Raw genomic sequence first — 25,977 nt, 5'->3', positions numbered from 1 at the left:
TTTTTTCCCCCCATATTATCACTGACTTAAACTGCGTTTTGGAATTACTTCTGAAGTAGTTGGGGATTCATTTAAATTTGAGAACTAGACTAGATTATTCATTAGAAAATCAGTTATTGAAACTCTGTGTTTTAGATAGCATGGAGAATTGGAGAATCTAGGTAACTATATTTCCAAGTTCATGAGGACTAAATACATTTAAAAAATGTGAAATGATCCACAGCCTTGGTAATAGGAAAAAATATCTCACAGAAGCATTTGTCTGATACTGAGAAAATGTAACAAGATAAAAACATGGCAAAAATATTTTTTCATTAACTATGGAATTAAGTAGTAATTTAATGCCTCCTTTGTGGTTTCCAAGTGGGATTAAAAAAAGATTTTGCTGTTACTGGGCTCTTGGTTTGTATGTAAAAGATTCTGGTCATGTTTTGTTTTAAAAGAAGGGTCATTTTCCTTCAAAAATAAACCTAAGAAGGATTATTTTTCTTCAAAAATAAACCCAAGACAAAACATAATTTATGAAGAATAATGTCAGAAAACTTGGGAAAGGTGGCCCATTGTCATTTGGCTCTTGGTTCCCTCTCTGACCTTTTTTTCTACTTGTTTCCCTGGCTCACTCTACTTCAGCCGTATTGGCTTTGTTGTTTCTTGGACATGCCAATCATATTTCTGCCTTAGAGCTTTTGTGCTTATTCATCCTCTGCCTAGAACATTTCTTTTCCAGACATTAAAAAGGTTCACTGTGGGGCTGGCCTGGTGGCATAGCGGTTAAGTGTGCACGCTCCCCTTTGGTGGCCTGGGGTTCAGAGGTTCGCATCCCAGGCACGGACCTACGCATCACTTATCAAGCCATGCTGTAGCAGCGTCCCACGTAAAGTAGAGGAAGATGGGCACGGGTGTTAGCCTGGGACCAGTCTTCCTCAGCAAAAAAGAGGAGGATTGGCAACAGATGTTAGCTCCAGGCTAATCTTCCTCAAAAAAAACAAAACAAAAAAACAAAATAAAAAGGTTCACTCTTCCATAAGGTTTCTCCTTAAAAGTCACATCTTCAAGGAGCCCAAGTTTTCTATGTCAGAAGGCAAAAATGTTACATCTGGAGTCGAGATCATCTTTAACTCATCAGTGACTGATAGGGCAACTAAATACTTAGGTCCCTCAGACCAAAATAGACTAATCTAAAGAAGGGTAATTGTATTGTTACAGAGCAGCCACATCCAATAGAACTTTCTGCTATAATGGAAATGTCTATATCTGTACTATCAAGTAGGGTAGCCACTAGCAACATTTTGCTGTTGAGCACTTGAAATGTAGCTAGGGTGACTGAGGCATTGAATTTAATAATTAAAATTCAAATAGCTGCATGTGATCAGTGAGTACCATATTAAATAGCACAGGTATGGAAGAATGCTATAGTGAAAAGGAGAGAGAGACAGGGAAAAGTGTCTAAAAAAGAACTGAAGGATCTTTACGTTTGAAAAACAAAGGGCTTGGATTAGAGGATTGGAAAAGCCCATTCCACATCTATAATTATATGTCCCAGTGGAGAAATTTGCAAGTCAAAGGGATTGACAGCTGGGAATACCTGGAAAGACCAGTTTAATGCTTTAAATCCATGCAAAACTAACAATAAGACTCATATTTATGATTTAGCTCGACTGTATCTAATAATTCTCTTGCACAGTGTAAAAAAATATAAGGTATGACCCTCACTCATCTGTGTACCTTAGCCCATAGAAGACAAGGTAAGGGAAAGAGGAGTGTGATTACAGGAGCAACACATGGAGAGAGGCTAGGCTCCGAGGGTGGTAGCCTTGACTCAGAGATCACTCACCCGTCTGGGAACTAAGATATTTTCTACAACTTAGATAACTTGGAATGCTGATAGTGAGCCACAAATCTAAGATCTGTTAGCAAGATACCACAGATTATAATAAATACTAGGAAGGAATAAAACAATGTGTGGTAGAGAGTAAATGAGGCTTTATGTAAGGTCAGGGAAAGCCTCTTGGAGGGGGTGATTGACCTGATGCTTGAAGGATTCAGCTGGCAGAAGCTGAAGCTTTCTACGCAGAAGCAATGCCAAGTGAAAAGTGCTAAGGTGGGAAAAACTTGGGTGTTCATGGTACAGAATGGGAGTCAGTGTGGTTGAAGCCTAGTGAGTGAGGGAGAGGGTGGTGTGTGTTTTGAGATTGGAGGGATAGACAGGCACTGATTATGTAGTTCTTTTTAGGCCATGGAAAGGGGTTTGAGTTTTATTCTAAAGGTAATTAGAAGCCATTTATGAGTTTTAAGTAGGAGTAAGACATGATTTGGCATGTTTTAAAAAGATCACACACTGGCTGCTATGACAAGCCTAAGTGATACTCGTTTCGTAAACTTGTATTTTCACCTTTGGGAAGTTGTTACTTAACAGTTGTTAAATCTTAGTAGTTTTGCAACAACATAATATGTAGTTGGTGCTCAAACTTTTCTTAAATTGCATAAATGGAAATGAAAATTGCAGTGTTGTTTTTTTCTTTGAAAAGTCTTTGTTAATTCTGCAAAATTTCCCGTTATCAAATTCTGAGATCTTTTATCTTTTCTAGTTTAAATTCACATTAAGAACATGTTCCTTAATGCTTGAACTAAAAACTGAATTTAGTAAGGTTATGAAAGATCATTCAAAGGTTTGTCCTTTAACTACCAGAGTATGAATAAGGGTTTACTATTTTAGGTTTCTTTTGTTAGGAAACTTTGTCCCTGTTTCAGTTTTAGTCTTGCATGTGGTGGTACCTTGCTTTTACCACTTGGTAGTTGAGTAGGTTTCGGAAAATTACTAATTTCTTTAAGTCTTTTTCTTTATCTGTGGAATTGGCATAATAATAATACTTGTCTCTTTGGATTGATATGAGAATTAAGTTAATAACCCATCAAAACTTAGGTGCTATGATTATTACCTGTTAGGAACTCACATACACAATCAGTGTCATTGAATGCCCAAGGTACAGTCAATTATCATTATTTGTGAATTCACCTACTAGCTAAAATTTGTTTGAAACCTCAAAGTCAATAATTGTTGTGCTTTTGTGGTCATCCATTGACACACACAGAATGATGAAAAATTGGAGTTGCTTGATGTTCCCAGATGAGGTCAAACAGAGCAACACTTTGCTGTCTTGCTTTAGCTCTCATGCTAAATAAGTGTTTTTTGTGGTCTGCTCAGTGCCATGTTTTTCACATTTTTGTGCTTTTTGTTGGTGATTTTGCTGTTTGAATTAGCCCCCATGTGTAGTGCTAAAGTGTTGTCTAGTGTTCCTAAGGGCTGAAAGGCTCTGATGTGCCTTACATAGAAAATACACGTGTTAGATAAAGTTCATTCAGGCATGAGTTGATAGTGTCACTGGCCATGAGTTCAATCTTAATAAATCAAGGATATATATTAAATAAGGTGTCTTTACACAGAAACACACGTAAAACAAGGTTATGTCTTTATCCGTTGCTGACAATGTTGTGATTAGAGGCTCGCAGGAACCTAGCACTGTATTTTCCCTAGGAGCATTGATTCAGTATTTGATAATTCAGTGTTTGTGGCAACTTTATAGGACATAACTACTGCAAATAACGAGAATTGACTGTCTGTTTTTAGTGCTAAGATTAAAAGTGTTAAAATGCCCAGATAGTTAAGAAATACATTGTATTTCTAATTACATTAGAACTGCTGTGACCTTACTCTCAATAATTTAGACATATACCTGGCTTAAAGTTCCGAGTCCGTAGTCTCTTCCCATTCTTGTTGAGTTCATCAATTCTTTTCAAAATTAGAGAATGGTAATTTTTGATGCTAATAGAAAATATGTGCTCTGTGTTTTTTTGTTTTTGTTTTTGTTTTTATAGCTGGGTGTTTCCCTTAGTAGTTTGGGAGCTATACCGGCAGCAGCACTAGACCCCAACATTGCAACACTCGGAGAGATACCACAGCCACCACTTATGGGAAATGTGGATCCTTCCAAAATCGATGAAATTAGGAGAACAGTCTATGTTGGCAATTTGAATTCCCAGGTAACTAATTTAGGAAGAAACTGAGTGGTAGGACCTCTTATTCTTTTCCCCTTCTTAAAAATCATATTGATTGAAAAAATATTTACCTGTTTTTTTAAAAACAATATACTTTATTAAAGTGTTACTTTGTTTCTTCAGACAACAACAGCTGATCAACTACTTGAATTTTTTAAACAAGTTGGAGAAGTGAAGTTTGTGCGGATGGCAGGTGATGAGACTCAGCCAACTCGGTTTGCTTTTGTGGAATTTGCAGACCAAAATTCTGTACCAAGGGCCCTTGCTTTTAATGGAGTTATGTTTGGAGACAGGCCACTGAAGTAAGAAACCCTAAACAAAGAAATTTTAATAATTTTGAAAAAATTTAAAGTATGTTTCATGTAATTAAGGCTTTTTTTTTTCTTTTTAATAGTAATTGGCAATATGTGGAAAGGAAGACTTTGTGTTAAGTATAAATGAAATACACGAGACACTTCCCATTTTAGCCTTTAAACTAAAGTTATATTTGAAGACACCTTATTTTCTATTTTATAAGGTCTAATTTTATGTTAATGTTATTTATATGATTCTAGGTCTTTTTCCATAAGCTTTAAGAAGTCAGGTTGGTTTTGCATTATGACTAGACTAATGGACAATTTAACATACGGGTTGAACTTCCAGTAATATAGTAATAAGAATTTTGGTAAATCCAAAATCCCAGAAGAAAATAATATTAAGTACCTAGAAGTGTTTTAAATCATACATTTTGAGTTTTAAGGTTTGCTCATATCCTTGTTTGCAAAATGAAAAAATTGATGTAGTCTTGGAAATACTCGAGACCGGAAACTCTGCTTTGTGCAGATTATTGAGGCAACAGTTGTTTTTTTTTTGGTGTGTGTGGGGAAGATCAGCCCTGAGCTAACATCCGTGCCATTCGTCCTCTTTTTGCTGAGGAAGACCGGCCCTGAGCTAACATCTATTGCCAATCTTCCTCCTTTTTTCCCCCTTTTCTCCCCAAAGCTGCAGTAGATAGTTGTATGTTGTAGTCGCACATCCTGCTAGTTGCTGTATGTGGGACGCCGCCTCAGCATGCCCGGACAAGCGGTGCGGCGGTGCGCGCCCGGGGATCCGCACCCGGGCCGCCAGTAGTGGAGTGCACGCACTTAACCGCTAAAGAGGCAACAGTTTTATCTGAATTTCATAGGTAATTGCCTTAGTTATACAGTTTGATGAGGATTCTGCTATTAAAGGATAAATAACTGTTCTTAGTGAATGCCTGTCTTAATATAGAAGGGGTAAAGTGAGACACCAAATTCACTTACGTGCATCAGAGAAACCGCTCTTACTCAGTAGGGGAACAATTTTATTAGATGCCTCCCACATTCGAAGTTGTGTCTGACTCAGCCGTGGTCCAGGGTTGATTAAAATGGTGCAGATAATACACAGCTTCCCCTTCATCCTCCCAGGTGCAGAGGTTATCAACAAGATCTCATAATCTAAGAATAGAAATTATTCATTTTAGTATTGGTGTCAATATTTTAATTTATTGTATTTCTAAGCTGTGTGGAAAAGTGCTTATCCTGGTCTATTCAAGTTGTTAAAGAAGTCAGGGTTCAGTTTTTCCTTCTTTTTTCCTTGCTTTTGGCTTTGTTAGCAAGAGATGGTGGCAGGTGGGAATGAGATTAATTACGGTTTTGAGGTTAGTGTTGGTTATTCTGTATTTAGCTATATCATTTTAATGTGCTTTCAAGATGTCCTCAGATTTGTAAATGTGTGTATCATATAAACATTTAATTTTCATGTTTTGTAAAATATGGTGTGTTTTTGTGATATGCCAATATTTTTAATTTAGAATAAATCACTCCAACAATGCAATAGTAAAACCCCCTGAGATGACACCTCAGGCTGCAGCTAAGGAGTTAGAAGAAGTAATGAAGCGAGTACGAGAGGCTCAGTCCTTTATCTCAGCAGCTATTGAACCAGGTAAGGCCATGGTGTTTTTACAGAGGTCATAGTTTAAGATCGTAGAATCTTAGAACTGGAAGGAACTTTAGAAGTTATCTTGTTCAGTCCCTTCATTTTACAAACAAGAAGATTGACACTCAAGAAGAGTAAGTGACTTACTGGTGTCAAAGGTCAAAGAACTACTTAGCGTAAATGTCTTTTCCTGTGATACTGAATTGAGGCCCATTAGCCTGAGTTAGTCAGTTCTTTGTATGTTAATAGCAAAGTTAGTGTACAAAACTGATTTGCTTAAAGCAAAGTATAAATGTTACTGTGAGGCTAAAAACGAATAAAGATATATAAAACGTTATGATTGAGCAGATTCAGTTTCCTTCAAAACTTTAATTTTAAAAATAGAAAAAAAAGCCCATGATTTAGGAAAAATTCAGAGACTATTTTAGCAAGGTAAAGGAACACCTATTCAAACTTTTGCATTGCGAACTACAATTTAAAAATCTAACCTAAAAGTATCTACGTGGTTTACATTTGAGCAAATTTTCTAAATTAGCACTCAGAATTTAAGCTTCAATTCTAGCAAAATAAATGAAGAAAGGATTTGAAATCACTGTTTTAGGAATTACAGACATGTTATAATCGTACATTATGGCAGCAACAAAATATTACGAACAGCTGTTTATAATCATCTGGTTTATATGTACTGCTGCAGGGTGGCTGCACTCAACGAGTTTATGCAATGACTTTCTTGGATGTTTCTGAAGGATAATTGCACAGGAGGAGGATGTACAGAGAGTAGGCCCCTTACACTATATGTGGTACATTCCACTTGTGCCTGATTATTAACTGGGATCTTTAATTGTTCTGAGCTTACACTGCAAAGTGGTTTTTTCCTCCCAGAGTCTGGAAAGAGCAATGAAAGAAAAGGCGGTCGATCTCGTTCCCACACTCGTTCAAAATCCAGGTCTAGCTCAAAATCCCATTCTAGAAGGAAAAGATCACAGTCAAAACACAGGTGAGAATTTCTATCATATTTTAAATTTCTTCGGTTTTGTGTTTAAAATAGTTAAGATTTTCTGAGTTTTTGTCTAAATAGCAGAATTTAGAAATTTCAGTGGAGTTTACCAGGAAGTATGGTTACCAGTAAATATTGCTTTAATTATAATGGTTTAGTTAAGAATGAAATTTTATCTAATTAATATATAATTTTTATTTCAACTAATTTTCAGTTTTAGAAGTTGATTTTCTATCTTAAGATGCTTTCTAAGAGTAAACTAGTCTTGATACAGAACTGGTAGAAACTTTCCTGCCTGTTGGGAAAAGGGAGCATATGTATGGTGATACTGAAAATATTGCTGAAGTTGCAGCTTTTTTGTTTTTGTTTTCCCCCAGTCCACTCAAGGGGTGGGGAGTACCACCCCCAGATCTTGGTTTCAGGTAATTACCTATCTCCAGGACCATAAGTCAAATGGGGCACTTTAAGTCCTTGGTACTCTCGGTGATAAGAGCCTCCTCCACCCATTTTGGGACCTGAAACACAGGAGTAACTTGCAACTTTAGCTCCACAATACAATATTGTATTGTGTTTAAGCTTTGTTTCTCTTTTATCTTATTTTTGAGCATAGCGCTGTCATTTTAATTTTATTTATTTTTTAAAATCTCCTCTGTGTTTGGTACCTCAAAATATAAATTTGCAACACCATCTTGATTGGAAATGCTCTGAGAATCAGGTCTAAAGTGATAAGTTTTATTGTCTTCTTTAAGATGTGGAGGGGGCTGTTACTGAAATGTGAAAATGTGTATAGTAGATCCTAGCTACGTATTATATGTACACACATACTCATACTTAATGTCTAAAGAGAGGAGGTAGAGAAAAGTGTGTGTGCATGGTGTGGAGGTATTAGAGAAGGAGGGAAAAAGGAACCAGTGTGCTGTAAGTTCAACCTTATCAGCAAGCTCGGTTTAGTCTATTTTTCTGTGATGATCAAGGACATTGAAGCAATGAGATAGGAAAATATGGCATTCTTTTTTTGACTCCAGTAAACTATACTTCTAACTATTTACTGGTGTCTATGTCTCTCTTATTCTTAGTTTGCAAAATCTCTTTTGGAATATGGTTTTACTGTCTATCTCCATCCGGGGCCTTACAGTCAGGCAAGTTTAGATCCAAGTGAAGGAAGTTGTTTCATGTACAAGGAATAAGGCAGTGCAGCAGAAGCCAGAATTGGAGGAGGAAAGTGATGTAGAAGCAGTGGTACTAGATTACGGATATTCTGTAAGTTGACAGGATGTGGTGAAGGTAAAGGAGATCAAGGAAATACAGAATTGAGCTAAAGAGTAATAACTTCTTTTCTAAGGGGAAAAAAAGACCAGTGACCTGAATCTTATTTTGTGTTGATTACAAGAGCCATGCTCCAAGTCTAATACCTTAGTGGTTGTCTAAGGCTGGAAAAAAGCAAAACTTGATGATTAATATCATTGTTTCCTTGATAATCTCTGTGAAGCTTTATCTTTTAGAGCAAACAATTTAACTCTTCATTTTAAGGTTTTTGTTCTTATTTTAAGTATGTTTGGATATTTTCCCCTTCCAAAGGTTATTAGTGGGGGAAGGATTATTTAGGCTAAAATGCAATTTGTTAATTATTGTTCTTTTCGTGGCAGTGCTTTCATGTAGGTCTATGTAACTATGTAGCATTAGAAATTACTTGTTCTTGGCATATATATATACACAGGTATATATGTATTTACGAATATATACACACACATATATATATCTTTTTTGTAAGCATACACTATTTCTATACATGGTTTATAGAAACACATGTAGCCTTTAGTAAGTTCATAAAGAAATACAAAAGAGGATGAGTTCTGTTTAAAGGAAAAAAAAAATTCCTTACCCAAAACCATTTGACTTAAGGATCCTGCCATGGAAGGAACTCCCCTACTTCACCCCTCCAGTAGGGGAGGGGTGGCAGGCATTTCTTGGCTTCTCCCCTGCTGCTAGTGGGGTCTGATGCCCTCCACTCTGGCTCTGACCCAGTAGACTTAGCAGGAGTGTGGGTTGCAGGGGCCGTTGCTCTTGAAGTCCCACCCTCTTCTACCTTCTCAGCGTTCTCAGATGCTTCTAGAGCCTTCCCTGCACCTTTTCCCTATTCTGTACCCTTCTTATGGAGGGAGGGAGGAAGGAGTTTCTTGTTATTGTGACCTTGGCTAGGAATGGAGAGATGTTTCCACTTTGTCCAAGTTTTTATGATTTTTTTTCCCATAGGGACAGTGTTAGAAAAGGTGGGTGGTACTAGAATTATTATATTTTAAAGTTAAGTAACCTTTACAGACCAGCATAGGAACTATTAAGACATTTTGTAATATTTAATGGGAAATAACTGACTTACAAATGAACTTTGATACAACAAGTTGCCTTTTATTTATGGTTTAATTTATAAATGCAGCTTTGCACATTATATACTAAAGTGAGAACTACTAATGATAACTCAAATCTTTATCTTTGGTTGGACTAGATTTGCTCTTGACTTGAAGATTTTAGCATTCCTAATCAGAAAACTTGTAGGCGACTAGTGGGTGAGATTGAGACATGAAAATATTTAATGTCAAAATTAAAATACAGTAATTACTTCTGGGCAGTGACTTTCAAACTCTGAAGACCCACAGGGTAAGGTGGGAAGCCAAATGATCAGTGATTTTTTATTGTTAACGTTTATTTATTAGGGCTATGCTTAATTTTTTAAACGGAGTTTCTTTGCTTAATTAAGGTTGGAAAGCCCTGTTTGAGGAAAACAATTATTATTTATATTTTTAGCAAGGTTAATTAAAACAGAAATCTTAAGACTTTTTATTAAGTACATAGAAGCAAAGGCCCTTTAAAATATTACTGTATGTGGATGTCTGTAAATGGATTAAAAATGTTCTAAGTTTTGCAGTTTTGCCTTAATACCTACTACTTGACCCTTGTCTCTTAGGTTGTTAGTAATAAAATTTTCAGCAAACTATGAATTATCCTCTTAAAAATGTGCTATGAAGATAAATGTGTAATTTTTAAAGCCATATAATAGATGAGTGGTTCAGTTGAAAATTAGCTGTTGGAAAACAAATTTTAACCAACTGAAAAGTGTGGTTAAAAAACAAAAGATTTCATTATTAATTGAGGATTATCTGAAGATTTTTCTGGTTTCATAGCATACCACAAGCATTTAACTATATGTATTTGTTTTATATTTATTTTAACTTAATTCATTTAAACATCACTGTCAAGATGAGTTTTAATTATAATAAAGCATACTTGTGGAAGTTCATTTGACCTCCTTGGAATAAAGATAGATATGATTTAAAGTTTTCATTTATGTTAATTGGTGATGATGATGATGAAAGTTGAGAGTTTTAAGCATTCGCTCTGTGCCAGAGACTGCTAGGCAATTTTCCATGCATCATCTGATTTAATCCTCATGACAGCCCTAGGAGATATAGGTATGATTCTTACTCCACTTTATAGATGAAGAAACTCAGGCTTAGAGAGGTTAAGTGACTAGCCCGAGCTCTCACAGCTAGTGTGTGGCAGAGCTGAATGGCAGAGCCAAAGCGGGTGAGTTTCATCACTTTGTTATTTAAGTTGTGTGCATTCAATTTTGTTATATAAATAGTTCCTGGGATATCTCATTATGAAAAAAATCACATTATATAAGTAAGTATTTCAGTGGAGCAAAGGAGCTTAGAGAATTTTAGAATTGGGATAACAGTTATTTTTCCTGTAAGAATTCCAGTAATAAAGGTTTCTTTTAATAGCTGTGTTTATATAATTGTAAAACAAAGGCCTTACAAATCAGCATTTGATTATAACTTTATAACTTTATAGCTTTAAATCATGAGTAATGATGTTTATTTTTCTGTCACACTAGCATTGTGCTTATAGAATTCTTAATATTTGTTATAATAAACAGCACACAGCCATTTATAGAAACTATTGAACTATATAACTACTACTCCCTGTCAAGATAAGTTAAAACCACAAGTAGTCATATACATGCAAGTCAAGAGTTAAAGACAATTTATAGTATGAAAATTTGGACCATGGGAGAAGTTGTCTATACTACTTGACACATGTAATAATTGCCAAAAGAAAGCCACACCTGAAAATACAACTTAAGTCTGACATAGGAAATAACTTACATTCTTTCTCTGTTTCTATCTTTGTGTTTTGGACAAGAACTATCTGGTAAAGTTTACAATAAATTTGTTTTAGATTATCTAACTGAAGCCTTACATAAATATTGATAAATACTGTAGGGATAGGTTTTTTTTTTTTTGGTGAGGAAGATCAGCCAGCCCTGTGCTAACATCTGCCAATCCTCCTCTTTTTTTTTTTTTTTTTTTTGTTGTTGGGGAAGACTGGCCCTGTGCTAACATCTGTGCCCATCTTCCTCCACTTTATATGGGACGCCACCACAGCATGGCTTGCCAAGCAGTGCGTCGGTGCGCGCCCAGGATCCAAACCAGCGAACCCCGGGCTGCCGCAGCGGAGCACGTGTGCTTAACCACTTGTGCCACGGGGCCGGCCCCAAAGAAGTATTTTTTTTTTTTTTTTGTGGGGAAGATCGGCCCTGAGCTAACATCTGCCAATCCAATCCTCCTCTTTTTTTGCTGAGGAAGCATGGCCCTGGGCTGACATCTGTGCCCATCTTCCTCCAGTTTATATGGGACGCCGCCACAACATGGCTTGACAAACGGTGCATTGGTGCGCGCCCGGGATCCGAACCGGTGAACCCCGGGCCGCCGCAGTGGAGTGTGCGCACTTAACCGCTCGCGCCACCGGGCCGGCCCCTTGTCGGGATAGGTTTTAAAATTCTTATGTGAAAAACATATTACATTTTTAAAAATTTGAAATTCTAAGTGTAAGTTTTGACATTCTAACAAATTTGACTTTCTTTAGGAGTAGATCCCATAATAGATCACGTTCGAGACAAAAAGATAGACGTAGATCTAAGAGCCCACATAAAAAACGCTCTAAATCAAGGGAGAGACGGAAGTCAAGGAGTCGTTCGCGTTCACGGTGAGCTTTTGGGAAATTAAGGGTAATTTTTTCATGGCTTCATTTCTTAGAAATCTGTTGTGGTTTAGGTTTTTAATGAGAGAAATTAAACTTTTTCCAGATTGTTTTAGTAATGATTAATATTGATGGCCATTGATTTGAATCTGATGACGGTCACTATGACTCGTGATGTTTCCAAACTACTTAATTCAGCCTGGTAATTGTTTAATTTTGCAGCTTTATGTACACCGAGTTATATAGAAATTTGTATGTAATGCCTTATAGCTATTATAAGTTGTTTTGTGTTGGTAATTGTTGAGGAAAGAGAAGGAGGTCCTTTTTGGGGAGTAGAATTATTTTAGTTGTGAATTTACCTATTTATTTTTGTTTTTAAAGGGACAAGAGAAAAGACACCCGAGAAAAGATCAAGGAAAAGGAAAGAGTGAAAGAAAAAGATAGAGAAAAGGAAAGGGATAAAGAGAGAGACAGGGAAAAGGAACGTGAAAAAGAAAAGGAACGGGGTAAAAACAAAGATAAAGAGCGAGATAAGGATCGGGAAAAGGACAAGGATCGGGATAAAGACAAGGAGAAGGACAGAGAGAGAGAGCGGGACAAAGAGCATGAAAAGGAGCGAGACAAAGAGAAGGAAAAGGAGCAGGACAAAGAAAAGGAACGAGAAAAGGACAGATCCAAAGAGACAGATGAGAAAAGAAAGAAGGATAAAAAGTCCAGAACACCACCCAGAAGTTACAATGCGTCAAGAAGATCTCGTAGTTCCAGCAGGTTTGATAATGCTTATGATTTTTACCAAGGGGTTTGTTTACTGGTGACAAATGAAAACCTAAATTTTAGCTGAGGGGGGAAAAGATTATTCTATGCGAGTGGAATCAATACAATAACATCAGAACATTCCCTCTAATTGCAGAGTAAACATTTCTCTAGCAGAGGGATTGCCACAGTTTTGAACCTGTGAGGAGGAAGAGATGATATTGGGCAAAATTATTTGGAAAGTTTTAACTATCTTTGTAATCCACTATTTTAACCTGGTGACTGCTTGTACTACTGCTGCTATTTTTGGAGGGTGGGGTAGCAGGGGCAAGTATTTTTTTTTTTTTTTTTTTGGTATAGAAGAATTGATCTCTTAGGCTTCTATATTTTTTTGGAATACTGTGGTAAATTTTAATATGCAAAATGATTTCCAAACTTGCATGTTAACCCTTTTTGTCATCTAAGTTAATATTTACTGCTGTATTTTGTTGGGTGCATGATGTTTAAATTTTGGTTTTGTCAATTTTAAGGTTTTGCTTTTTTCTTAGGACTGTTCCCTCAATTTATTAATAGGTACACTGCCACCAGGTGGCAGCAGGTTGCCATAGTAACAGCTGCAAAAGGAGGACCTTCTTGATTCAAGATTATCTAAACCTACATCCATTACTCCAGATGATACTGTGACTATAACTAAATGGAAGTTTCTAGTTTGTGTTAAACTATATCTTAAAAAATTACATGTATTTCAGCAAATTTTAAAGATGTTTAAACATGATTTTTTATAGAAAATAATTTCTGAGACAAAGGGATGTATATTTCCTGTTTTTTTAACTTTATGTTTTAATAGCTTGTTCTTAATACTAGTCTTTGGTTACGTAATACAAGATATTGCAAGCATTTATTGAGTGCTTTACTGTATGTTGGATTTTATGTCTCTGCAGAGTTTTTCATGAACCTTATTTAGTCCTCACAGTAAGCCTATGAGAAGACTGATTATTACCACGGTGTTAAATCATTAGCAAACTGAAGCTTAGAGGAAATTTTCCGTCGGCTCTGCCCTTTAGTTTCAAAAGTGTCATGGCTCTTTCTCTTCTTTTTAGAGATTAGGTTTAATTGAGAATTCTCTAACTGGTACTTGGTACCTGTTTTAAAAAACTGCCTGAGAAGCGTAAAGTTGAAGGCAACAGCATAGGTTAAATGGGGCTTAAAATAAACAGATCACTGCTGTATTTCAGCACTTTGAACCAAAAACTGAAGAATTTAACCTCATTTGCACTGGGTTTCAGCTGAGCCTTGTGACTGCACTTTACTGCACAGTGATTTCATTGGTTGTGTCTCATAACATTCCTTTGAGTTTGTGTGATCATTTAGACATTGCCCTTCACAACACCAAATGATGTTTGATTCCTTTTAAATTCAGTCGAATTTATTTTTTCTGATGACTTGGGAATGTTTAAATTTTTTTTTTTAATTTTATTTATTTATTTATTTTTCCCTCCAAAGCCCCAGCAGATAGTTGTATGTCATAGCTGCACATCCTTCTAGTTGCTGTATGTGGGACACGGCCTCAGCATGGCCGGAAAAGTGGTGTGTCGGTGCGCCCCCGGGATCTGAACCCGGGCCGCCAGCAGCGGAGTGCGTGCACTTAACCGTTAAGCCACAGGGCCGGCCCGGAATGTTTAATTTTTTAATGGGCCATTTTAAGTCGCTTGATACTTAAGAAAGTTCAGGTGTTCACATTCAGTCCTAAATATATTCTTAAATAACCTCTGGGGCCTAGAGAATGAATGCTGACTAACATTAGTCTCTAAAGGTTCAGCAGTTTGGAATGTTTCATGCTTTCAGAAAAGCTTGGTGTGAAGAATTACAGCTTCTCATCTTTTAGCATTTTTCTGCTTTTCAAGTGCTCTGATTTGTTTAGTAAATGGGAAATGTTTTAACTGCTGAGAAAAATAGTCTACTTAATATTTTTATTTCCAGCATTGTTTCCTAATCTACATTTTTAAAGAAAATGTTGATATTTAAAAAACTTTTAATACTTAAAAGTTACTATCAGTAAAGATGAGACCAAGAAAGGGAAAGAGAAAATATTTATTGAGCGCCTACTGTGTGCCAGGCACTGTGCTTGATACTTTATAGGTATTGTCCTAAGGCTCCAAGGCTTGAGTCATTATCTCCATTTTCCATTTGGAAAAACTGAGACTCAGATTAAGTCATATGACCCAGTCGTGCAGCTGATAAAGTGTGGAACTGAAATTTAAATCTAAGTCTAACCAACTCCGGTTCTTTTATACTACAGCTGACGTCTTCTTTCTCAGCTAATTAACGGTGTAGATGGCTGTTTATCCAGCCTTGGCTTTCATTATCGTCAGCTGGTAGTTATTAGATGTCCATCTGTACGTAGTGCTTTCTGAACAAAAAGTAGAGAGTTACACTGATCCAGGTGGAGAGATTTTCTGCAGACTTAAAGTCTGGGATACACTGACGTTCTCCCCATGCTGTGAAAAAAATACTTGGAGTTCTTGGGCTGAGCTGTTACAGAATGGCATTGATTGAATGGAATATCATTATCTAATTTCCACATTAGTCCAGAAGTATAATTTTGGGGTGTCTTGGAAATAAAATTAGATAATGGAGGAGAGAGCCTTAGGTAGGCTTGGAATTGATTTGTGTTCTCAATGTTCTTGAGCTTTTTTGGTCTTAACATCTACCATATATACCACATCTGAGCATTATCTAGTTTTTTATTTTATAAATGAAAAACAGAATGTTTCATTAACCTAGAGTCAACTTACTGAGATGGTAAGGAGAACTTGAATTCTAGAGGATTCGGTTTTTTAAGGTATGTGGCCACTAGTTATTAGAGCTCCTTGTGAGACAGATCATTGGATACATTAATCATTTGATAAATGTATTCTCATACCTCATCTCCTGAATTATGGACATCTTGAAATTCGTTGTTTCCAAGTTGACCACCCTTACAAATGAAGTAATTTAGATTATGCATCATTTGCTAATATGTTAAGCAAAATAATTTTTAATAATAATAAACATTGTTAATCTATTTAGTAATTATTTTTTACTCTGTCATATTTAAATTTTAGGTTTTAACTATTCTGCTTATATCTAAGCAACTTGTGTGCTCAATTTTAAATGAATAGAACAACAATAATGGAATGGTAGGAGGTTGGAGGGTAAAGGAATTTTTCTGTAAAATGAATTAATGGTAGTACTTTTTTTTAGAGACGTTCTAAATACTTGACTCCAGGAAGTTCACATTTTGCAAGCAAACTTATCTTTCAGTTCTTGAAAAGGGCCTGTTATCTTGTTAGAAAATAATCCACGGTGGGGCAGTAAGCAGCCAGATGCATGACAAAGGCTCTGAGAAGCAAAATATGTTTTAGATGCTGAGGAAGAACATATTTAACTTGAGAGAATCTGAAACATCTGTTAATATTTTTTCTACTCAAATTATTGTTTAAATAAATCTGATGAAAAGGAGTTCCTCTACCTTTTCTAATATGAAATCTTAGAAGATGTTTTCATCAGTCTGTAAAATTTATGGTTCATAATTTGACCCGCACTGAAATTAGATAACAGAACATACTCATAAAAGACATGAGTTTAAATTGGCCTCTAAAGAGTACTCTTCACTTGAGAGCGTTAAGGACCCTTTTTGCTTTTGTATATTTGAATTGCTCTTTGTTTAGATGCCGTATCTTTGACTTGCAGGGAAAGGCGTAGGAGAAGGAGCAGGAGTTCTTCCAGATCTCCAAGAACATCAAAAACCATAAAAAGGAAATCTTCTAGGTCTCCATCCCCTAGGAGGTAGGTTGAAAGCGTGTGATTAAACTTGAGGAAGCAGGGGAAAAAATATTCTCTCTTCAGTTTTTTAAACTTTATATTTTGAATGAGTAATATGTAATACATTTGCATGGTTCAGAAGTCAAAACAGCATAAAAAGTTATACGTCGCTAGGTTTTAACTTCCACCCATGTGCCCATCCACTCTGTCCCCTTAAGTAATGACTATTAGTTTTTTAGTATGTCCTTCAGATTTTGTATATAGATACAAGATGCAAATACATAATTTTTTTTTTCATTTTTTTATGCAAAAGGTAGCACAAAATATATACTGTGTATTTGCTTTTGTCACTTAACTACCAAGAGATCTTTCCGTATTCGTCAAAGTGCTGCTTCATTCTTTTTTACAACTGTGTGGACTTGCATTGTATGGCAGTGCCTTGATTTATTTAACCAGCCTGCAGTAGAATAGGTTTTCTTAATTTTCCTGTTATACAATGCTGTAATGAATAGCTTTGGACTTATGTCATTTTGTAGTGTGCAAGTATGTAGGAAAATTTTCCAGAAATAGTATTGTTGGGTCAGAGGGTAAGTGTATTAATAATTTTGAGAGATATTTCCATATTGCCCTCCATAAGGATTGGCAGCAGCTTGTACTTCAAGCAGCTGTGTACGAGAGTGCCTGTTTCCCCACAGCCACAACAGACTATGTTATCAAAGTTGTGGATTTTTGTCCATCTGATAGATGAGAAATGGTACCAGTACATAGTAATTTTAGTTGCATTTCTCTTAAGAGTGAAGGTGACCATCTCTTCATATATTTGAAGGTCATTTGTATTTCCTTTTCTGTGGATTTTCTGTATACTTTGCCTATTTTTCTGTGGGATCTGTTTTTTTTTTTTTTTTTAAATTTGTTTCCAGGAGTTCTTTTTGTGTTAGGGAGATTATTTAGTGATTTGGTTTCAAGTATCATTCCTAGTTTGTTGTTTCTTTATGGAAATTGTTTATGAGACGTGATTTTACAAAGGTTTTTGATTTTTATATAATTTCTTGATTATTTTCTTTTATGACTTCCAGATTTTGAGTCATAAGGTTAGAAGGGTCTTTCTTATTCCAAGGTTATAATAGAATTCCCCCATTGTTTCTTCTTGTACTTTTAATGGTTTTATTTTTTGCATTTTAGTCTTTGATCCATTAGGAGTTTATCCTTATGTACAATATGGCATATGGTTCTGATTTTATTTTTTCAAATGCTTCTCTGTTGTTTCAGTACCATTTATTAAAAATGCAGTGTTTTTTAACTCTAATTTGATATGTTGCCTTTGTCATATACTAAATTTTTTTTTTGTTTGGGCCTATTTATGGGCCTTCTGTGCTGTTAGATTGGTTTGACTGATGATTCATGTACCAGTGCCCCATCCTTTTAATTATTCAGATTGTGTAGTATTTTTTAATGTCTAGTAAGGACTATTCTCCCCTACACCCCTCCATTCCTCTTTTTTTGGGCTTTTCTGACCATTCTTGTTTATTTTTCCATTTGAACGTAAGAGTCAGTTGTCTGTGTTCTAGAAGTGAAACCTATTGATGATTTGTGTATAAAATTCACCCTTTTAAATGTGCAATTTAGTGGTTTTTAGTATATTCACAGTGTTGTGCAACCATCACTGCTACTTAATTTTGGAACATTTTTTGTCACTTTAAAAGAAAGTCTGTACTCATTAGCATTTACTCCCCATAGCTCCTGCCAGCCGCTAATCTATTTGCTATCTCTCTGGATTTGCCTGGTCTGGACATTTCATATATGGACTCATATAATATGTGTGATCTTTTGTTATCTGGCTTCTTTGACTAAATATAATGTTTTCAAGGTTCATTCATGTTGTAGTATGAATCTGGTACTTCATTCCTTTTTATGGGTCAATACTATTGTATGGATAAAACCACATTTTATTTGTTTATTCATTAGTTGGTGGACATTTAGTATTGTTTCCATTTTTTGGCTATTATGAATAATGCTGCTACAAATATTCTTGTGTAAGTTTTTGTGTCGACATGTGTTTTCATTTCCTTTGGGTATATACTTGGGAGTGTAATTGCTGAGTCAATTAGTTAACTTTCTCTTTATCTTTTTGAGGAACTTCCAAACTGTTTTTCGAAGTGGCTGTGCCATTTTACATTCTCATCAGCAATGTACGAGGGTTCTAATTTCTCCACATGTTCACTTACACTTGTCATTGCCTGTCTCTGATGTAGCCATTCTAGTGAGTGTGTAGTGATATCTCATTGTGGTTTTGATTTGCATTTCTCTAATGATTAAGGATGTTGAGCATCTTTTCATGTGCTTATTGACCATTTGTGTGTCTTCTTTGGAGAAATGTCTCTGTAAGTCTTTTGCCCATTTTGGATTGGGTTATTTGTTTTTCTGGTGTTAAGTTGTAGGAGTTCTTTATATTCTAGATATTAATCCCTTACCTGATACATGATTTGCAAATATTTTCTCCCATTCTGTGGGTTGTCTTTTCACTTTCTTGATACTATCCTTTGATGCACAAAAGTTTTTAATTTTGTTGAAGCCAAATTTCTTTCTTTCTTTTGTTGCCTGTGCTTTTGGTGTCATAGCTGAGAAATCATGGCCAAATCCAATGTCATGAAGACTTTCCCCTTTGTTTTCTTCTAAGAGTTTTATACGTTTAGGTCTTCAATTCATTTTGAGTTAATTGTTATATGTGGTGTAAGATAAGGGTCCATCTTCATTCTTTTACATGTGGGGATATCCAGTTTTCTCAGCACCATTTGTTGAAAAGGTTATTCTTTCCTCATTCATTGGATCTTGGCACCTTTGTGAAAAGTCATTTGAACCATATTTGTGAGAGTTTATCTCTGGGCTTTCTATTCTATTCCATTGGTATATATGTCTGTCCTTATGCCAGTACCACACTGTTTTTATTACTGTAGCTTTGTAGTAAGTTTTGAAATCAGGAATTGGGTATCTTCCAACTTTGTTCTTTTTAAGATTGTTTTGGTTATTTGATGTTCCTTAAGATTCCATATGAATTTTAGGGTGGGTTGTTTTTATGTCTGAAAACAGTACCAGTGGATTTTGATAGGGATTGCTTTGAATCTGTAGTTTGCTTTGGGTACTCTTGTCATCTTAACAATATTTAAGTCTTCCAATCCATGAACATGGGATGTCTTTCTCTTTATTTGTGTTTATTTCTTTCAGCAAATTTTTTGCCTCTTTCATTAAATTTATTCATAAGAATTTTGTTCTGTTTGATGTGGTTGTTCCCTTAAGAGTTATGTGTGAAGATACACGTACACAGGGGCCAGCCCCGTGGTGTAGTGGTTAAGTTTGGCGTGCTCTGCTTTGGCGGCTTGGGCTCACAGGTTCAGATCCCGGGTGCAGACCTATGCCACTTGTCAGCCATGCTGTGGCAGCAGCCCACATACGAAACAGAAGATTGGCCCAGATGTTAGCTCTGGGCCAATCTTCCTCAGCAAAAAAAAAAAAAAAAAAAAAGACCAAAAAAAGATACATGTATACACACAAATATGTTCAAAATATATTTTTCTCGGTTTGTCATTTTTCGTTTGACTATAATGTGGTGTTTTTTGCCTTGCAAAAATTTATGTAGGCATATTTATCAATCTTTTGTTTTATTGTACCTTGAATTTTAGTTACGGTTAAAAAATCTTTCCTTTCATCCAAGTTATAAAGAAATTCACCTGTTTTCCTCTATTTGTATGGTTTCATTTAAAAAATTTGTCTCTAATCCATTGGATTTATTTATATATGTGGAATGAGATATGGATCCAATTTTTTTTTTTTTTTTTTTTTTTTTTTGTGAGGAGATCAGCCCTAAGCTAACATCCGCCAATCCTCCTCTTTTTTTGCTGAGGAAGACGGCCCTGGGCTAACATCGGTGCCTATCTTCCTCCACTTTATATGGGACGCCGCCACAGCATGGCTTACCAAGCAGTGCGTCGGTGCGCGCCCGGGATCCGAACCAGCGAACCCCGGGCCGCCGCAGCGGAGCGCGCGCACTTAACCGCTTGCGCCACCGGGCCGGCCCCTGGATCCAATTTTATCACTTAACCAAATAATAGTCCCATTGTCTCCAAACCTTTTATTTGTAAGAGACCATATCTTCCCCAGTGATTTGAGATGCCGCCTTTGTTATATTAAATTTTCGTATGTACTTGGGTCTGTTTCCTAAGTGTCTTTGTTTCACTGGTTTTTGTGTTTATTTTTAGACTATTCATAATTAAGAGAAAAAAGTTTAGAATTCTGTATTATGGCTATTTTGAGTAAAAGCTGTGTTATGCTTCTTATGTGAAATTCATCGTTTTTTCCCTCTAATTTTAAGGGTTTGTTGTCTTTATAAATGGGACTTGGTCATTCTGTCTTCTGCTTAACTTTTGCTCTTGAATTGGTGGGACTTCTTTGTAGTAGTGAATGAGGAAGACACACGGCACAATAGGTTATTTGATGTTCCATTTTTGTCAGTAGTCATTCAGCCCTACCTGGGAGCCACATCTGATTGTTTATCCTTTTCCTTCCTTTTTGCTTACTCATTTTTTGCTTTGAAAAAGGTGGGTAAAAAAATGCTATATTTGGTTTTATTTTATTCTAGTTATGGTAGATAAATAAAGCTTGAATGTTTCAAAACTAATTGATAGTACCAAATTGTGTTTTATGTGAACACATGGTGGCCTCTGTAAAAATGACTTGTGTATCTTTGAAAAATTAATTGTGGTATGGGTGGAATAGGAGGGGTCTAGGACCCATTTATGTAACTTGGTCAAATCAGGTTACTGATTAACTTATTTACAGTGCATTAGCATTAGATAAGAATTTTTTGTCAACAATATAGTAGGTCTGTAATTTCTTAGAAGTTAACTGATATATTATCAATATTCTTATAGCAGAAATAAGAAGGATAAAAAGAAAGAAAAAGAAAGGGACCACATCAGTGAAAGAAGAGAGAGAGAACGTTCAACCTCTACAAGAAAGAGTTCTAATGACAGAGATGGGAAGGAAAAGTTGGAGAAGAACAATACTTCACTTAAAGTAAGCAACAGTCGTTCAGTGTTTAGGCTTTGAATAATTAATTGAGATTTTTCTTTATTGCATTGAAGTAGTTTTAGACTGAAAGCTGCTTTAGGGCAACAGTGTCTTGTATGTTTTTGGTATTCTTTAATTTTTATTAAATTGATAATATTTTTAAAGTAAATTTTTGAAGGGATGAGATAAGAGCTAATTAAAATTGAAACAATTGCATTCCTTATTTTAGAGAATCATAGAATGGCACACAATGAGAAAATTTTTAGACTACAGGTAACATGTATTTGATTTTATACTAAGATTTCTACTTTAATGCCATTTTTTTCAGTATATTTGTTTCAGCAAATTTGACAAATGTCCTGTCATCATTGGTTTTGTGATATATACTGAAATTAGGTTTGTGGAATTAGAATAATTAATGGAAAACCAAATTCCACCAAGGAAAGGTTTTTTTTGGCTAAATATTTTAAGTACTTGTGAATTATGTTAATTCCCTTATTAATACTGATAAGTATATTTGTATTCAGAAATCAATTATGAGTTCTGGAGCTTTTATCTTACAGTTTTATTTCCTCTCATACTGATAGAGATTTGTCATCATTGCCAACAACTTTGATAACATCTCTTGAACACTTAACCATGTGCCGGACATTGGTCCCACGTGTCCTTATTTTATTCTCTCTTAAGCTGAGGGCCGAATTTGGACTGTTCTTGAACAGTTCTTGCTAGGAGGAATAGTGACTTCCTTTCCTACCAGATTACAAATCCTTCCCTTCCTGTCCAGATTGCAAATCTATCCTGGCATCTTTGGGAACTATTTTATTCTTTCAGCAGATCTGTCCCACTTTTTCAAGTCAGCAGCATTCATTGAACACTTCCTTAGAATTTCTGTTCACCTATTCTCATTTAATTTCCATGGATTGTCCATCTTTTATGAGAAGTACAAAGGACATATTGATATGTGTTTGCATATCCTATTTATATGAAAAGGTAATGGGAGAAAAAACTATTAATTCACAAAAGATAAAGTTACATATTTAAGCCATAACCAGATGTAATAGCAGGCAACTCTTGAAAAAAATATTAAACGTATACCATAATATTCATTGTAGGAGAAAGAGCACAATAAAGAACCAGATTCAAGTGCGGGCAAAGAAGTAGATGACAGAGATGCAGCAAGGACTGAGGAAAACAAAGTACAGCAAAATGGAAATTGTCAGCCAAATGAAGAAAACCTCTCTACCAAAACAGAAGCAGTATAGGACTGATAAACACACCTCTAAACATGCGCTGGAATAAAATCCAAAGCTTTTAATTCTCTCAACAAGACGTTAAACAGTGAAGAAATCCAGTTGAGCATAAAGATACGAGCTAACAACTTTTCTAGTTGTTAGGTGACTTTGTGGCCATCTTGTTGCAGAGTAAGAAAATAAAGCATGGACATCATGAAAATAACAGATGTTACCGAAACTCCTCATCTTCTAAAATCTGTGCATTTCCATGGTGGCTGACACACTTGTCATGTGGTTTGTTAGTGTTTGCCAAGAACCATTACAAAGAAATGGGACATGGAAGATTCAAATTTGTACTGTCCCTCAAGACTGAAGATAAGCATTGGAGGCTCTTTAAAAAAAAATGCTAGTTACTGAATCTTATATTGTTTTACTTTTTTTTTCCCCCCAAATTTCATTATATACAGATTGATGAATGATGTGCTTGAAATTGGTGCAAATATATACACACCCTTGTAAGTGCAGAGTATGTAAGAAGTTTTAACATTTACTTCACAGGATTTACAGTGATTGTGTTAAATTCTCACTATTGTGTTTTCTTTTGCTCACTGTTTAGGACAGAAGTTTTTCTTTAAAATAGTTTTACAGATTAAAATTGCTTAACTAAGTGGATTAAAAAAGACTGACAATGCATGCTACTGTTCTCTTTTACAAGGAAGAGCAACTGTGTTGAATACTAATAATAATGTATTAGTATTCAGTGTTTAGAATCATTGGGTCTCCCCACAAAGTAAGCATTTCTTTTTGAACTTTCTTGACATTTCCAAGCTTATTATGAATAATATTGCAATGTGTGTTGTCAGCTGTAGGTGGCAAAGGTGACATTATAAAAAGAAAACTGGGTTTTCAAAATGGGCTATGGGAGCACAAGCTGAAGCTTTAGTGCCTTCTACAATGTGGTGTACTGTTTTCTAGAATTTTATATGTGCTAGTCCTTCTCAATTCTTATGGAATTTAGATGGTTATTCCATTCACTCCCATAGAGAAATGTGCAAGTGGTGTGTCAGAAGAGCTTCTTACTTAGTTCACCTAACATGAGAGGGAAGTCCTATTTTCAGGAATGATTTTAGAGCTTAAAACAACAATGCAGTTTTGGGACCATCAGTTTTATACTGTGATAATTGAAAATGAAGCATGTTCTTATTTTACTTAAAGCAAACTCTTTAGTTGTCTACATTGGATGGCCTTATTACCTCTCAATCATCTTCTCATAAATGATGTGCAGAAATTATACTTAAAGGAGAATATATGAGGTTATTTGTTTTATGTTTAAGGATATGTTTACTTGAGTTTAAAATATAGGTCATCCGTCATTCTTAGGCTCACTTTTTGCAGAAAGTATATAAGTAGTAAAATGACAACATTGCTAATATTTTTGCCCAAAACCGTAACTCATAGTTTCAGAACTCTTTCATTGTTGTTATATTTCCAAAAAAATTATACCTTTTAATTAGCATGTTATTAAAAAAATCAAGTATAATTATTTTAATGCAATCTAATACAATCAAATTACTCAGTTGCCTTACCTCATGGGAAGAGTTACTTATAGATTTGAAAAGCTGAGTAGCACATCAGTTACTTGGTATCATTTGAGTTTTCTTTTAATGTTAATACTGTTGAAACTTAAGTATTTGGTGGAGAATGGAAAGAGTTGCCCTTATTGCAAGTAATGAAGCCTGGTTTGATTATGAAGCTGCTTAATTACTCTTCATGTTTTCAGAATTACTGTTTTTTTTTTCCTTTTTGTCACTGTGTACATTAAAATTTTTGAAAATGCTTTACTATGTAAAGTATAGATGGTCATTTTAATCATTCAACCACATACGGTTGGCTGGTAAACAGCTTATTCTGATACAAGAATGCCTGGGTGCATATGGGAAGATTGTGAAGGAGTGTGTGTCTCACATCAACAGCTGTCTTATTTATGATATGTAAGTAGAATAGAGCAAATGTTGTTTGAATCTTTGTTATTTTTAGTACCATTCTCTAATAAAGCTAAGTATTTTAGAGGAAAGTATTTGTTTATGCATTTCAAAACAGCATCTTAGTTTTATCCTGTTCTTGTTTTAGTTGGCATAGAAATTGTTTTGACATGGAGAGTGCATGTTTGTGTGGTGTCTATAAAACAATCATTTAAACTTTGAGTGTTTTCTTCTACTCTGGACTCTAGTAAATGTTTTTTATGTTGGTAATTAACAGATTTAATTTGGTTCCTGCTGCTGATTATTTTTCTTGCTGATGATATTTATTCACCTTTGAAATAATCATACTAATGTTAAAAGACACTGACTTGTAAAAAAGTTGGGCATGAGTAGGAATATAAGAGCTCTGGAGAAAGTGAAATAATTTTCCTAAATGGGCTTATGAAGGCAAATTTTTCTAGGGTCTAGAGATATTGGGGGAGCTGTGTGTGTGAGAGAGAGAGACATTTTCTCTTTGTTCACTGAGCTGGTATGTTTCCATTTGTCTGTTATTTTCTTTCAAGGTATTTTGTTTTTTCTTTGACTGTTCCTTTTATCCTGCATAGATGATGTCAGGAAAAATTGAGGTAAGGCCAAGAAGACAGCCATTTTACACTTGATAACCTTCTGTAATTATCTTTCTTTGGCTTGCTTGTACAGAGAGTACACTCGGTTCCTTAAATTGTAGTTGCTATTGATCATTCTAGACAAATTCTCTTGGTCCTCTTGTTCTTGCTTTTCAGCACTGCACACTGACCTGGTGGTGTAAGACGGTCCTTCATAAGCTAGCCAGTTTCATGTGAGAAAACAACTTGTTAACTTCTGCAACTATCTGCTTAGTTATTTTGCATTTAATCTAATTAACTTATAATTACAAACACTAGTCAGCTTGTGATTTTATGTTTAGAATTCTTTTTCTCAAGAGGTTTAATATATATTATGTTGATCTTCAGAAAGTGTCAGAGGCTTAAATTTTGATATGCTCAATTAAAAATAAAAACTGGCATTTAGAATCAATTTTTTTTTGTCGAGAAAAGAAGTTTTTTTGTGTGATATTAGTCATTTTTAGGAC

The 25,977-nt window shown here is 35.3% G+C and overlaps 1 protein-coding gene across 4 annotated transcripts in view; it reads left to right on the top strand.

Annotated features, from left to right (window-relative positions):
• SREK1 (splicing regulatory glutamic acid and lysine rich protein 1) overlaps positions 1 to 24,951 on the top strand; it is a 38,233-nt gene extending 13,282 nt beyond the window's left edge. For 2 of the 4 annotated variants that reach the window (XM_058563964.1, XM_058563967.1), the window contains 9 exons: positions 3,877 to 4,041; positions 4,180 to 4,358; positions 5,870 to 6,000; positions 6,877 to 6,991; positions 11,918 to 12,037; positions 12,413 to 12,799; positions 16,517 to 16,612; positions 21,514 to 21,658; positions 22,765 to 24,951. In XM_058563964.1, coding sequence (XP_058419947.1) covers positions 3,877 to 4,041; positions 4,180 to 4,358; positions 5,870 to 6,000; positions 6,877 to 6,991; positions 11,918 to 12,037; positions 12,413 to 12,799; positions 16,517 to 16,612; positions 21,514 to 21,658; positions 22,765 to 22,914 — 1,488 coding nt within the window. In that variant the 3' untranslated portion in view covers positions 22,915 to 24,951. Of the gene's footprint in view, positions 1 to 3,876; positions 4,042 to 4,179; positions 4,359 to 5,869; positions 6,001 to 6,876; positions 6,992 to 11,917; positions 12,038 to 12,412; positions 12,800 to 16,516; positions 16,613 to 21,513; positions 21,659 to 22,764 lie in introns of those variants that run through there. The other 2 variants (XM_058563966.1, XM_058563968.1) reach the window with 2 other exon arrangements.
• Positions 24,952 to 25,977: the final 1,026 nt, after the last annotated feature.

This window comes from Diceros bicornis, chromosome 20 (genome assembly GCF_020826845.1).
Source record: "Diceros bicornis minor isolate mBicDic1 chromosome 20, mDicBic1.mat.cur, whole genome shotgun sequence".
NCBI classification, from domain to species: Eukaryota; Metazoa; Chordata; class Mammalia; order Perissodactyla; family Rhinocerotidae; genus Diceros; species Diceros bicornis.
This window is presented reverse-complemented; position numbering and strand designations above follow the sequence as displayed.